Raw genomic sequence first — 14721 nt, 5'->3', positions numbered from 1 at the left:
GAGGCTGATTTTACTAGTCACTTCTGTTGTTGCCGTTTTATTAAACTATATTCTTTAAACATATTCTCTTGTGTATCATGTTGTGAAGCAGGGAGGTGAGAGTCCCTCTTGATATGGCTCTGGGCTGACTGCTCTGGGAATATTGTTGTACATTACCAGAAAGATACTGAGAAATTGGAGGGCGTTAAAAGAAAAAACAACAATAAAAAATTCAGGGGGCTGGGGGGATTGGGGAAAGATTCAAAGAGCTGAATGCGTCTGGTTTGGTTAAGCCAAGTACACAACAGAAGTCTGAGGCGTGTAATCGCTGAAGATGAGGAGGAATTATGTAGAATAATACATAATATAGGCGTAATGGGATGAATCTAGGAAAGGGAAAAATTAGGCTGAATATCAGGGGGAAAACATCCCAACAGTGAGATGTATCAGGCTGTGGAACAGTCTCCCCAAGGGAAGGGATGGAAGCTCCATTGTTTCGGGTTCTTAGAACTAGACTGGTCAGAACTCTAGGAATGAAAATACTGACGAGAACAATCCTGCACTGTTAGGAAGCTGGACTGGATAATCTCATAGGTTTTTTTCCATCCCTAACTTCTCTGATTGAATCTTAGATCTCCAGTGGAGGTGCCATTCTTAGCTATAGAGTCAGCCCTAATTGACTTGGAGCTCTGAACAAGCTTCAGGCTTCTCTGTTTGCTAACTGTGGTCAGAACTTGTTCCCAATCTTCTATCTGAATCTTACTGGAGGTCAGGACTGTGGAATTTAAAGTGCACTGAAAGTCTGCAGTTCAGAAACCATACCTGACACAGAAATCACAGCAAACTGGTTCTGGTTAACACATCATTAGTGCACACCTGTTTCTGGAAACCTCCACTTAAAAAAAAAAAAAGGGTATCTTTTGCAAGGTGCTTTACTGGGTATAGGAAATAGTGGGAAGGAAGGAAATACCTTGTCTCTGAAATATAAGTTGGAACAATGGGATTTTCCTATATTAAGACAGACAAATCATTACAGCCTGTTTTGTGAGTTTTTAAAAGTGTGATCATAATACATATACTGCAAATCCTTTGCTGTTATTAATTAAACAAGGAGAAACAAGTGGTCCTTAGATACTATGGTGACAGGGGTCTTATAAAGATCCAGGTTAGATAAAAACGATGATTACTTTTAAAATAACACAGTCTTGTTACATGTCCGTTTGGCTCTGAAGCTGGGAACATGCATCCCGCAGATACACAGTACAGATCTATAGCAAAGTGAGCTTTGTAAGAGGAGTCTGGGCGGACACAACCCTCTAAAGCCTTGTCTATCCTGAGAAATTAACGGAGTTAGAACATGTTAACTAACATTTTTTAAATAGCACGATATGAAACACAATTTTATCCTTCGTATGGACCGGGATGGTCATGTTTAAAAGTGTGTATCACACGCTTACTTAACAGGTTTTAAACCTGACTGTCCTTGTTCACACCAAGGGCAAACTCATTTAATGTCAGTTTGGTTAAAACGTGTTAATTAACACGTGTTCTGACAATGTATTTTCCCATAATAGACAAGGCCAAAGAGCTATGCTCTACACTCGGGCACAGTGGCAGGACGCCAGCTGTGGGGGATACCTTACCGAAGAAGATGAGACGTGTCTAACCCTGACCATGTTCATATCTAGGTGCAATATAAAGCCTTCTTCCAGAAGCAGCAGCTTCCCTGGCCCAGCCAACAATCAGGGAGCTACCTGGGAAGGAAGCAGAAAGCAAGAAGGAAAGCGAAAAACCAATACTTCTCCCAGGCATGTGCACGCAGGGAACAAGGGGAGCTGTGAGACAATTGCCACTTAGGGCATGCTCAGTGCTGTGCTTAATTGTGGTACACAGCATAGTTACCAAGGTGATGGGCACCTTAGAAAAACCCAGGGTAGATTGAAGAGTGAGCAAACTCAGGGGCATGGATACCCCATGCTGACTCTTTTTTTCATCCCATTGACATGCACATATTGTGGTGGTTGCCACAGAGCAGTTGCACATGATCAGATTGGCCTTTCATGCTAGATGTACACAGCTGTACTCCAGCTTGGGTGTGTGTGCGTGAGTGAAGGGAGGGTTAGTTTCAAGCCCCATATATATTTTGGACTCTAAATACGAACATGGAAGCTATTACCTTTCTCTTTGTATAATCAGTCAGCAATTTCCAGTGCAGAGTATACAGTCAGCCTAGAGAGCTTGGGGCCTGACCCCTGGGCTCCCCATCACTAGGTCATCTGGACAGTTTGTGTTATGAAAATGCAGAACATTCAGAGCACTTGTAGCCACCCTGTTAGCAGCTCTGGAGCCTTGGCTAAAGCTGCAGACTAAATAGTGCTGACACATGGGGTCAGGTGTAGCTCTTTAGACTCCACCCTGAATGTGTGGGAGATGGTGGTAGCCCTCTGGAAGAGGGGTTTATGCTCTGGTTCCCACCAGAGTGGAAGGAAGTGTAACAGCAGCCAATCCTGAGGAAAGGAGCCCTAGAGGCTGCCAATCTGGGGTCAGGGAGTGTCATTTTGGAATTACTTTTTTTGTCAATGAAACCAGAACCAGGGTGAGGGTTTTCAACTTGACAGTGAATGTGAAGAGTTACTCAGGAGCTGTGTGGGGACGATACCAGCACCAGGCTTGAGATCCCCACGAGCAGCATGGAGTGGTATTTTATGTCATATAAAGATAACGCAATGCAGGGCTTGGCAATGTTCTGTATCGCCAAAGTACTGCAGTAAATTGATGCAACCTGGGGACATATCTGCAGTTAAACCATTTGCTAGTCCTCACTGACCTTGTTCCACCATCCCATTTCAGACCTCAGAGCAGAACCTTAACGGGAGACATAAGCTGTCAGATCAATTTATTTTGCTACCGGAATGACTGCATTCTGCAGCACACCATGCACAGCCGGCTAGAGAATAGCCAAGAAAGATGCTATAACTAACGAGCATGATGACTAGTTGTGGAAGTTTGGAGTGATGACTCAGTGCAGATGAAGGCTAAATTGTCGAGCTGTCCCTTCAGATTTATGCCTGCTTAAGGTGAAATGCACAGAATGAGTTAAACAGTGATTTCTGTGAAGAACGTTCCTTTAGCTAGGCAGCAGGGATACTGAGCATGGAAATACCTTATAATTAATCTGTTATAAAATATTTTCTTCCTCCGTGAAATACTCTTGATACCTCCTGGTTCACCAGAGGCATCCCAGAAGTGCACCATTCTGCAACAGTGAAAATACTGTGGGCTACGAAGAGACCACTGGCATCTGTGCCGTTGCTTTTTGGGAGAACTTTAGTGAAGCAGGAAGCAGCCTGAGGATTTTACAGAGGGCAAAAAGATTTAAACAAACATGTTTATGTGCTGAATGCCCACGTCAAGGTTCGATGGCCAGGGAAAAGGGGAACTGCATGCCTCCCCAAGGTCGGGTTAGTGGCAGGAGAGGGTGCTGAATGTCACCTTAGATTTGGTTAAAGGGGATGGAGTTGTGTTGAGTGCTCTGATGCCTGGCTAGTGCGATCATTCAGCATAGAAACCTGGACTTAACTCAGTTTTCATTGTTGCTTTAATTTGCCTTGGTCCTGATCTGAGAGTTGGCAGGGACAGAAACATTGCACAGATACACTGTGTGATCTGAATGTGTTTTCAGCGCTCCCAGGTATTGGCAGGGGCCTTCCAAGGTACCATCCTCTCCACTCCCATAGAATCACACCAATTAACAATGGTGAAAGGCCTGTGGCTCCTAGTTTGGTGGGGCAGATGTCAGTTTAGTACCTTGGGACTTTTGTGCTGTGCACTCTGGGCTCCTCATTCCCAATATAACGCAAAGTCTCTAATACAATGCAGAGTGTCTGAGGCAGGTCCTTTGTGTCACCACCAGTTGCCTAAGCAGATTTGCAGTTGTCATTTCTACACCTGCAGCACAGAGGGGTGTCTTTATTTACAATAGGGCCTGATTCTCCTCAGCCTGGCATCGTGCGTCACAAGTTACTTCTATGCAAAATGGGTGCATCCAGTGGTGAGAGAGCAGGGAATTCTCATTTGGTAACATTTTCACAGCAACTGCACAGGGCTAAAGGCAGCACAAGGTATAAGCCCCTGGGGAGTCAGGGCCCAAAAGCCATGGAAGCTGTGTCAGCATCTGGTGCAAGAGCAAGTTATGGTGCCGTCCTGTCACAGATCTCTGGGAGCCTTTGATATATGGAAATGCTCTCTTGCTCTCTGTAATAAGATAAAGAACAAAGCTTTAGAGAGCACATTCAGCTGGGCTGGAGGTCCCCACAGAGATGACTGAACTCTCCTGCTGTGCCCTGTCCCATTATGCACTGGGCATCATGGGATGGATTCTTTGGGGACTGTCTCTGCTTCAGTTTTAGTAAAGCCCTGTATAGCCAGAGGCTCAGCACATGAAGTGAGGGTAAAGAATTGAATGTTTTATTTTCAGTCAATGCAGACCTTGTGTGTACTGAGTTACCAAGCCATTCTAGGGACCTGTTTTAAGGAGTAGCTTTGAGCAGGCACAAAACACTCCACCTGTGACTTTTCTAGGACATTACAATGCCCTCTAATGGCAACCATAAAAGCCTGCTCCCTGCTGAATCGCACAACTTCTGTGAGACTCAGGCAGAATCAAGCCCAGAGCTGATCTGTGGGGAGCTGGGACCATGCTGTCCCTTTGCTGTGCTTTCCAATAAACTTCACAGATATACTCTGCTTTGATGAAGTTGCAGGGTGTTTGTGGTCTAATATGGAGTGTTTACTCAGCCACCCCAAATGTGAGTCTTGAGGCAGTTACTCATTGTAATTTACGATCCAGTCACTGGCTTTTTGCTAAGCTAGTGCATTATTGCTAACAAGGAGATTTAGTGCTCAGATGCGTCTTTAATTCAGTGGCCTAGCAACATGGATGCAAAAAGGAGAGCTGCATGGTAGAGCATATTGTAGCAGGTGCACTTTTGGTGCACAAGTGACTATGACTGTGCCAGCTGCACAGCCCTCACTCCCCATTGGGGGTGTTCCCAGACCAAAGAATCAGGGGAGCAACACCGGGCTTGGGCTGCGATCCAAAAGACTCTAAAGGCTCATATTTAGACATTAATCGGCTGGTATCTGATCTGTTCAGCGCTCAGACAGATTCGATAACACCTGCTCCCTTTGGAGAATTACTAAGGGTTCAGATCACATCACTTTCAGAAACACCATCGCATTTTCCTAGATATAAGGTGTGCAGAAAACAGTGTCTTCAACGCCACTGAATAGTGGGAGCTAAAGGGAGTCCTTTCACATTTTGCGCACACAGTGGATTTTGGTATAGCTGGGGCGCAGTCAGCCCCCATGGCCAAGTAATCCCACCTCAGTATTCAGTAGGTTTAGGAACTACTTTTGCATTTGGATCCAGTATTCACTTTGTGCCCTGCACCATCGTGTAGTGTTACCGATCATTGCTAAACAGTTACATCCCCCCAGATGCATTCTAGTGGTGAGTGATATGATTCTTGTGTAGACTGTATAGTTATGAATGAAAGGCAGCATGTGAGTAATTATCATTTAATGGTTTGTAAAGTGCTCTGAAGATGAAAATCACTTCATATGGTTTTAGTGAGATTATTATACCAGTCTTTTACCCTCATTCTTGCTAACAACTTCTAATTCTTTAACACTGAATAAGTTAATAGTGCAACACTTAAAATAGCCTGTAATCATCTTTATAATACTAGCTGTAGTTTCTCTCTGTTGTGGTTTTCATTTAAAGAGTGTGGGCCAGCTCTCATCTGGTGTGAATTGGAATAGCCACACTGGCTTTGCCAGTTTACACCAGTTGAGGTTCTGGCCCTCAAATTTTAACAGCAAAAAAAAAAAAAAGGTTTTTATTTTGCATGTAGAGAGTCCAGCGTTTACCCTCGTGGGGAAACAAAGCACAATGTAGTGATTAGGGCACAGGACGGGGAGTTCTGTTCCTACCTCTGAGACCAGTTTGCCGTCTGCACCTCAGCTTCCTCATCTGAGAAATGGGGAGGATGTTGTCCTACTTCCCAGGAGGGTGGCAGTTAGTGCCAGGTGAGCTATTTGTTGTCACCTTTTCAGAAAGGAATGTAATCCTCTCTTCTGTGTCACTGTGGGGGGTTGTGCTGATTTCCCAGCACACAAAACAGAGCAGTCAGGCAGCCTGCAGTCAGTTGTGGTCCCGTCTTCCCAGGGCCACTTTTATAAGAGTTTAGAGACAGTCCAAACAGAGCAAAACTGGCAATAGCAAAACAAAGACAGCAACTACAACCACCACTCCCCACATGCAGACCTGTAAGCAGGGCTCCAGTAGTGCTATGCAGCCTCCTAGGCAGCCCTTTCCCGCTCCCTCCAGGCTGCTGCATTAACCCTTTAGGGTCGGGGCTAGGCAGTGTCCTTGTGTCTTGTCACAGCCACTTATTCACAAACACACTGTGATTTTTATGAATGTGTTCATTCTTTTTTTTAAAACAATCACCAAATTTAACATGGGCATATTTCAGTCTCAGGGGTGCTTGTGAGCAGTTTTTTGCTACTTATTATTAATGTATGAGCACTAGTTTTGAGTTCTGCGTTTCACTATGAGGGAGTTAAAGCCGTCATTGTACTTGGTAGACGTGGGATTTAAAACCCTCCCTCCTCCCACTACCCTGAATTCATCCATTTTTTCCAAAATCCCCTTTGATGAGTTGCCTAAATAAAGGGGGACAACACTCCTGGGAGCTTGATGCCTTTGACGGGTGCAGCTGCAAATGCTAAACATTCCTGCTGCAGCAGAGACACTCGTTATTTTCTATGCACAGCCAGGGATCGTTTTTCTTTTAAATATTTTAAAATAAATGTTAATGCTGGCAGAAGGGGCCAGATTGCAGCTTGGGATTCCTCTGCTTCTCCACAGAACGGGCACGGCACAGGCAACAGGAGTGCTGTTCCTCACCAATGTGGGTGAAATTTGACCTGGAGGAACCACTCTACGGATTAGAGTCCTCATGGTCCAATCAGTCCCAGGGCTCTAGATTACCATCTAATGCCATTTGTAATGGGAGTTGAAGTGAATGGATGGCTGCATCCTCAGAACTGGTCTGACTCCCACAAACTCATTTCACAGAAGGCACCAAACAGCAATCAGATGGTAATGACTTTTGGTCACCACTGCCCTGGGCTGATTACTTGATTCTACATCCCACCTTTAGTTCCCCTGAACTATCCATTCAGTCCCTCTCTTGATGTTCAGTCATTATTCTATCACCTACTTCTCTGCTTGATTTGTGTTCACCAATAGATGGCTGTAAGACAATGAGCCAGATTCAATGCCTGGATAAGAGGCCACAACTCCACTAAAGTAATGGAGCTGGGTCTTGAGAAACCTACACTGAGTTTGGCCAAATAATTCTGCTTATAATTCAGCAAAAACTTGATGTATATCATTTGTGATCTTTAATCTAGATTATTTGGAAGCTGTAAACCATGGATCCCTAGTTCGCCGTAGATATTAGAATTTTTTTTTATGCACTGAGTTCATTTTGATTACCAGAAGACAACAAGGCAGCAAAGTAATAATGAACTATTGACCCTAGCCAGAATGTATTGGGTAGTCAACAACTATAATTGTGGAAGAATAGACTGACAATAAGACACCCTATGGAGGTATATTGAGTTATAAGGATGGTTACTATAGAAACACTAAAGGATTCCAGTTTCCCAAGGAGCCCTTAACTAGTGCAAACCAAATGGGTGGGAGTGGGGTGAACTGGGATGTCATTAAGTCACTATTCCAGTCAGTAAGTGGAAATGAAAATTTGCTCCACATACTGAAACAAAGCAGTGACATTTCCCTGAGTCCCAGGAGCTGAAGCCTGAAGCTTTATCCAGGAAAGTGAGGCCTCTGGCTATCTGATGTGCATGCCTTCGATCGTACGACCCCATGGGCTCCGGCACAACGCAGTATAAATGGGCAAGCCCAGTGGGGCTGCCTGCATGTAACTGAAGTAAGAACTTGGCCCAAAATGAATAATAAAGAGCCAATTATTGGCAAAAAAAAAAAAGCTCAGAAACTGAATGGAGATCAGTCTTCTATGTGAACTGGTCTATACTGGAAAGCTAAGGCTCCGGGGGAGTCAGCCAGGCAGTCATTGTTAACGGTGGGAGCCTGCTCCTTCTTCTTGTACACTTCGGAGAATTTACTGATCTCCTAGTGGGAACATGCTAATCAGTTCCATGGGAGTCATAGATTCACCTTGAATAAACTGTGAGAGAAGGGACGACACAAGAGACGTGCAGAGGCAGAAGAAAGTTTAAGGCTTTAGAGTTTTTGTAACTCATTTTCTCATAAACTCAAAACATGAATGAATCTGTTTTTTCCGAGGACAATTCTGTGTTTGCTGGTAGATCCTGGTATTTTCCAGCTTGCCAGACAAATGAAGACGGAAAGCATATATAATATTTATCAGACCGAGATATGTTCTTCGAGGGGTTCAGAGCTGGCACTGAACCTAATGTAACAAAGAGAAGAAGGTTGGCCTCTCTTGTGCACAAATCTTTTAGCCGAAGCCTATCTGAGGAAATTGATTTCAGCCAAAATGACCCCAGCAGTATTGCTCTCTGTACTGTGTGCTGCACTCGGCTTATCAGATCCTGGGCTGAGGTTGCATGAGGTGAAAGTCAGAGCAGAGTTTAGATCTGGGTCTATGCCAATGACTGATGTTGACTGTGAAGCCACAGTTCCTTATGGAAAGACAAAGGGAAGACTAGAAAGGGAAAACTCAAGTCAGGATACAGGGTGAAGCCATGAAGTCCAGATCCCCTACTCAGAGCAGTGAGCGGCAGATGGTATGGTGCTCAGCTGATTGGTGCTGGCAAAGGGCACAAGCAGGAAGAGATCCACGCTGATTCCACAGTCCTCCCTTAGGATTCAGTATGCTGGAGAGAGAGAAATTGTTAAAGAAAATCACTTTGCATGTTCTATATATCAAATGCTGCTGCTAATGTGATAGACAAGGTATGAGTTTAAAGGCTGCCTGGTTAGCGTCTCTCTCCTTTCTGCCTTTCAGTTCTTGGTAATCTCTTTCTTCCTATTTCATATTATTATACTGGCACCCATCACCCTAATATCAGCGCATCTTCCAAGAGTAAGAAAGACGACAATATCTCCCGCCCCCATAGCCAAGAGGTAAGCTCAAATACAGAAGAGTAGGAGTGTTGGTGTGTGTTAAGATACTATTGCAGGAAAGTTGGGTGAGGGGAGATAGATATCAAAATTCTGGGCGGCAGATTGTCCCAATAAAAAACCAGTAAATGTCTGGAGGTGGTAGCTTGGCATCCTTGTGCATAGACGTTAGTGTGGGGGCGTTTGTACACCTGAATATCAGTAATACGGAGAATGCCTGGAGGAAGGCAGATGATTTCATCCTGCTTTTGCTGTTAGAACGTAGTTCCTATGAAATACCATCTGGCTGATCAACTTTAAAAATCCTTTTTGCTACGACACATGCTGTAGAGCCACGATACTTCGTATACACGGCAAATACCATAGCGGTTTCCAGATACTGAAGGGGGGAAAAAATCAATGACGTTTTGAACTACGAGAACCCACAGAAACAGAACCTGTTGGGCTGCAACAGAACAGACATTGCAGGGGCAAGACTCTTCCCCTCCTCATTCCCGGCTGTTTGGGAAGTTACCTGGAGCGGGGCAAGTATTTAACTTGGGATTCGAGTTGAACCTTGTCATTACCAGAAGAGAGGGACTGGCAGCTGAAGGAGATTCAGAGACTGGACATATGGTGGGGGGTAATAGAGTTGTTCAAATCCATCTCTGCTGGAAGAAATCCCTCTTGTTTTCACGGCCGTTGCTCCCAAATTACAGCCGCTCTATAGAGGGTGGCATTATAGATTCATAGATTCATAGATTCTAGGACTGGAAGGGACCTCGAGAGGTCATCGAGTCCAGTCCCCTGCCCGCATGGCAGGACCAAATACTGTCTAGACCATCCCTGATAGACATTTATCTAACCTACTCTTAAATATCTCCAGAGATGGAGATTCCACAACCTCCCTAGGCAATTTATTCCAGTGTTTAACCACCCTGACAGTTAGGAACTTTTTCCTAATGTCCAACCTAGACCTCCCTTGCTGCAGTTTAAGCCCATTGCTTCTTGTTCTATCCTCAGAGGCTAAGGTGAACAAGTTTTCTCCCTCCTCCTTATGACACCCTTTTAGATACCTGAAAACTGCTATCATGTCCCCTCTCAGTCTTCTCTTTTCCAAACTAAACAAACCCAATTCTTTCAGCCTTGCTTCATAGGTCATGTTCTCAAGACCTTTAATCATTCTTGTTGCTCTTCTCTGGACCCTTTCCAATTTCTCCACATCTTTCTTGAAATGCGGTGCCCAGAACTGGACACAATACTCCAGCTGAGGCCTAACCAGAGCAGAGTAGAGCGGAAGAATGACTTCTCGTGTCTTGCTCACAACACACCTGTTAATACATCCCAGAATCACGTTTGCTTTTTTTGCAACAGCATCACACTGTTGACTCATATTTAGCTTGTGGTCCACTATAACCCCTAGATCCCTTTCTGCCGTACTCCTTCCTAGACAGTCTCTTCCCATTCTGTATGTGTGAAACTGATTTTTTCTTCCTAAGTGGAGCACTTTGCATTTGTCTTTGTTAAACTTCATCCTGTTTAACTCAGACCATTTCTCCAATTTGTCCAGATCATTTTGAATTATGACCCTGTCCTCCAAAGCAGTTGCAATCCCTCCCAGTTTGGTATCATCCGCAAACTTAATAATCGTACTTTCTATACCAATATCTAAGTCGTTAATGAAGATATTGAACAGAGCCGGTCCCAAAACAGACCCCTGCGGAACCCCACTCGTTATGCCTTTCCAGCAGGATTGGGAACCATTAATAACAACTCTCTGAGTACGGTTATCCAGCCAGTTATGCACCCACCTTATAGTAGCCCCATCTAAATTGTATTTGCCTAGTTTGTCGATAAGAATATCATGCGAGACCGTATCAAATGCCTTACTAAAGTCTAGGTATACCACATCCACAGCTTCTCCCTTATCCACAAGACTCGTTATCTTATCGAAGAAAGCTATCAGATTGGTTTGACATGATTTGTTCTTTACAAATCCATGCTGGCTGTTCCCTATCACCTTACCACCTTCCAAGTGTTTGCAGATGATTTCCTTAATTACTTGCTCCATTATCTTCCCTGGCACAGAAGTTAAACTAACTGGTCTGTAGTTTCCTGGGTTGTTTTTATTTCCCTTTTTATAGATGGGCACTATATTTGCCCTTTTCCAGTCTTCTGGAATCTCTCCCGTCTCCCATGATTTTCCAAAGATAATAGCTAGAGGCTCAGATACCTCCTCTATTAGCTCCTTGAGTATTCTAGGATGCATTTCATCAGGCCCTGGTGACTTGCAGGCATCTAACTTTTCTAAGTGATTTTTAACTTGTTCTTTTTTTATTTTATCTGCTAAACCTACCCCCTTCCCATTAGCATTCACTAGGATAGGCATTCCTTCAGACTTCTCGGTGAAGACCGAAACAAAGAAGTCATTAAGCATCTCTGCCATTTCCAAGTTTCCTGTTACTGTTTCTCCCTCTTCACTAAGCAGTGGGCCTACCCTGTCTTTGGTCTTCCTCTTGCTTCTAATGTATTGATAAAAAGTCTTCTTGTTCCCCTTTATTCCCTTAGCTAGTTTGAGCTCATTTTGTGCCTTTGCCTTTCTAATCTTGCCCCTGCATTCCTGTGTTGTTTGCCTATATTCATCCTTTGTAATCTGTCCTAGTTTCCATTTTTTATATGACTCCTTTTTATTTTTTAGATCATGCAAGATCTCGTGGTTAAGCCAAGGTGGTCTTTTGCCACATTTTCTATCTTTCCTAACCAGCGGAATAGCTTGCTTTTGGGCCCTTAATAGTGTCCCTTTGAAAAACTGCCAGCTCTCCTCAGTTGTTTTTCCCCTCAGTCTTGATTCCCATGGGACCTTACCTATCAGCTCTCTGAGCTTACCAAAATCCGCCTTCCTGAAATCCATTGTCTCTATTTTGCTGTTCTCCCTTCTACCCTTCCTTAGAATTGCAAACTCTATGATTTCATGATCACTTTCACCCAAGCTGCCTTCTACTTTCAAATTCTCAACGAGTTCCTCCCTATTTGTTAAAATCAAGTCTAGAACAGCTTCACCCCTAGTAGCTTTTTCAACCTTCTGAAATAAAAAGTTGTCTGCAATGCAGTCCAAGAATTTGTTGGATAGTCTGTGCCCCGCTGTGTTATTTTCCCAACATATATCCGGATAGTTGAAGTCCCGACTATAGTTAGAGCCTTTTCAGGATTGACTGGAGCTGTAAGGAGTTGTGGGGAGGACTTTGCAACAGAATCCTACAAAAATATCCAGCAGGTGATGTAGCCAAAGATGTGATGATCGTGCCCACTGAGTGTGGTCCTGTATTCTTGCATGAGTTGCTGTTTGGAAAGCTGATGGATTTATGGTGCAGTGGGGTTTAGTGCTACTGGAGGCCACTTTGAACTTTTCCGCAGGTGCCGCTGAACCCAGAGCCCTGCCACCACAACTGGGACACTGCTGGCTTTGCTCCTCTTCTGATTTCCCTCCTCTGTCATGTTTGCCAGGATCTTCATCCCCAAGAAACACCGGCAGCGCTTTGACGAGGTGGTGTCCCAGAGCCTGATCAGCAAACTCTGCCGGTCAAAGAGCGAGCAGCACACCAACCGGCTGAGGCGCAGCCGCAGTGAAGACCACCAGGAGCGGCTGCTAGTGTCGACCAGGGCAAGCTCAGTGCCTCGGAGCCACGAGGAAGCCAGCAAGGGTTTGCGGAAGACAACTTCTCTGATCACCAGTAGTGTGGGATCAGGGGCTGCCCGCAGGTAACATATTTCCTTTAATCTTCAAATGCAAAGCTGGTTGGTCTTTAGTAGAACAAAGCTTGGTTATTGTGAAGGAGCGGGTGCACTGTAATGGGGAGAGACATGGGAAAAAGGGAAGAGAGAAAAAATAGGACTTTGGTAGCTCATAGCAAGTAAATTTAGTATAGAAATGAGACTGAATTGTGGCCTTTTTGCAACCATCTCCACTTTGAACTCTGGGAAAGTTTGGGCTCCACGTCACAGTTCAGGCCCATTTCCTGGTAGATCCTCTCATCTCAGTTGGTTTTCTAAAGTTGTTTCAATGAATTCCTTCTGGTAAAGAGGGCGTGCTCTGCTAGGGGTTGTGGAATTCCTTCCTGCACGGCCCAGGTCTGATGCGATGCAGGTCCCTGTCTAGGCTGCATGCACAGTGTTCAGTTTCTCAGCGCATATGCTGGATTGTATGATCCTGGGAACTCCTCAGCACCATCTATGGGAGGCCACTAGAAGCTGTAGCAGAAATTGGGGGAAGGAATGAGAGGTGCGAAACACCCATTTCCATGGCCCCATGTGGCTAGACCTCGGCATGCTTGGAGGCCTCAAGGAGCCTGTTTGAACCATTCCACAGTGACTAGTAGGACATGTGTTTCCTTCCCTTCCCCTCTGATCTCATTTCATACTTCACAAAAGAATGTGCTGGCTTCTTTTTTTCATTGTCATCACAGCTGGTGAATCCTCCTACGGGACTGACTGTAAAGCCATCATGAGACGCTTAAATTGCTTACATGCCTACCAGCATCTTACTGATGGGCACAAGCACAGAACAAATCCCTCTGCAGACAGGATTCCCCACGAGTTGGGACCAGGCCATTCCCTCCCCCAGTGTAGAGGAGCCTCCCACACTTCTCTCGTAGTCCTGAGTCTCCCCTCTTGAGTTCCTTTGACTCCCCTCCTTATCTACATCACAGTGACTGGACCTCCCCCCAGTTGAGCAGGGCTGGATGTGGCTCTCTCCAGATCTTACGAACGCTATGCCTGAAGTGTCCAGAAGTGTTTACAGATTGACACAAGCTACTGTGTCTCTGGGTCCCAGCAAATCACCACCATGGCACTCCTAGTTCCTGCCAGGCCAGAGCGAGGAATTGAGTTCAAATCTCAGGCTTGTGCTAACTGTAATTAGATGTGCCATAGTAACACCAGAGTGCTGGGCCAGTTCAGCCCATTCAGTGTTTTCAATAAAAAACGGTCTCATTTTAACACAAATAGGAAACGCCCCATGCTGCCCTGTCTGTGGGAGCCACGGGATTAGGATTGCCTACTTACAAAGAGAATGTTGCAGGCAGGGTAGAATGAGGGTGATGCCTTGGTACCTCCCAAGGGGGGGTTATAACACAGATTTATCCCTTGCTCTTGCACCCTTGTTGTATTTCACAGAATTAGCAAACGAAATTCTGCCCCGATTTACGCCAGGTACGCCTTCCTGGAAGTCAGGGCGGAGTTTGGTGCACAGAAGACAGAAATGGAACTAATCAAAATTCCATGCAGTCCATCTCCCTGCCAGCACAGGATCAGTCCTTAAAACAAGTTTTCTAGAGCTGTATCCCAGGCTAGTGGTCCAAGTGAGGGGGCTTCCATCACTTCCCTGAGACAATTCCACAGTCTAACAAACCTCCTGCGGGGAAGAGTTTTTTCTAATGCTCACCCCAAATTTTCCTTGCTCAATTAGTCTTAGTATCATCTCAAGTAATTCTTCCCCCCTATTGTTTGCAGCCTCAGGTGACCATGTCTGTGTGTCTTCGTGTTAAGAATATAGTATTTCTGCT

General features: G+C 44.9%; 1 protein-coding gene across 1 annotated transcript in view; it reads left to right on the top strand.

Moving 5' to 3' along the window:
* GRID2IP (Grid2 interacting protein) overlaps positions 1 to 14721 on the top strand; it is an 88619-nt gene that overhangs the window by 34408 nt on the left and 39490 nt on the right. The window contains exon 4 of the mRNA XM_026650560.2: positions 12665 to 12919. Coding sequence (XP_026506345.1) covers positions 12665 to 12919 — 255 coding nt within the window. The remainder of the gene's footprint in view (positions 1 to 12664; positions 12920 to 14721) is intronic.

Source organism: Terrapene carolina, unplaced genomic scaffold (genome assembly GCF_002925995.2).
Source record: "Terrapene carolina triunguis isolate 2854851 unplaced genomic scaffold, T_m_triunguis-2.0 Scaffold93, whole genome shotgun sequence".
Taxonomy (NCBI): Eukaryota; Metazoa; Chordata; order Testudines; family Emydidae; genus Terrapene; species Terrapene triunguis.
The sequence above is the reverse complement of the archived record's forward strand: the minus strand, read 5'-3'. Positions and strand labels throughout refer to the sequence as shown.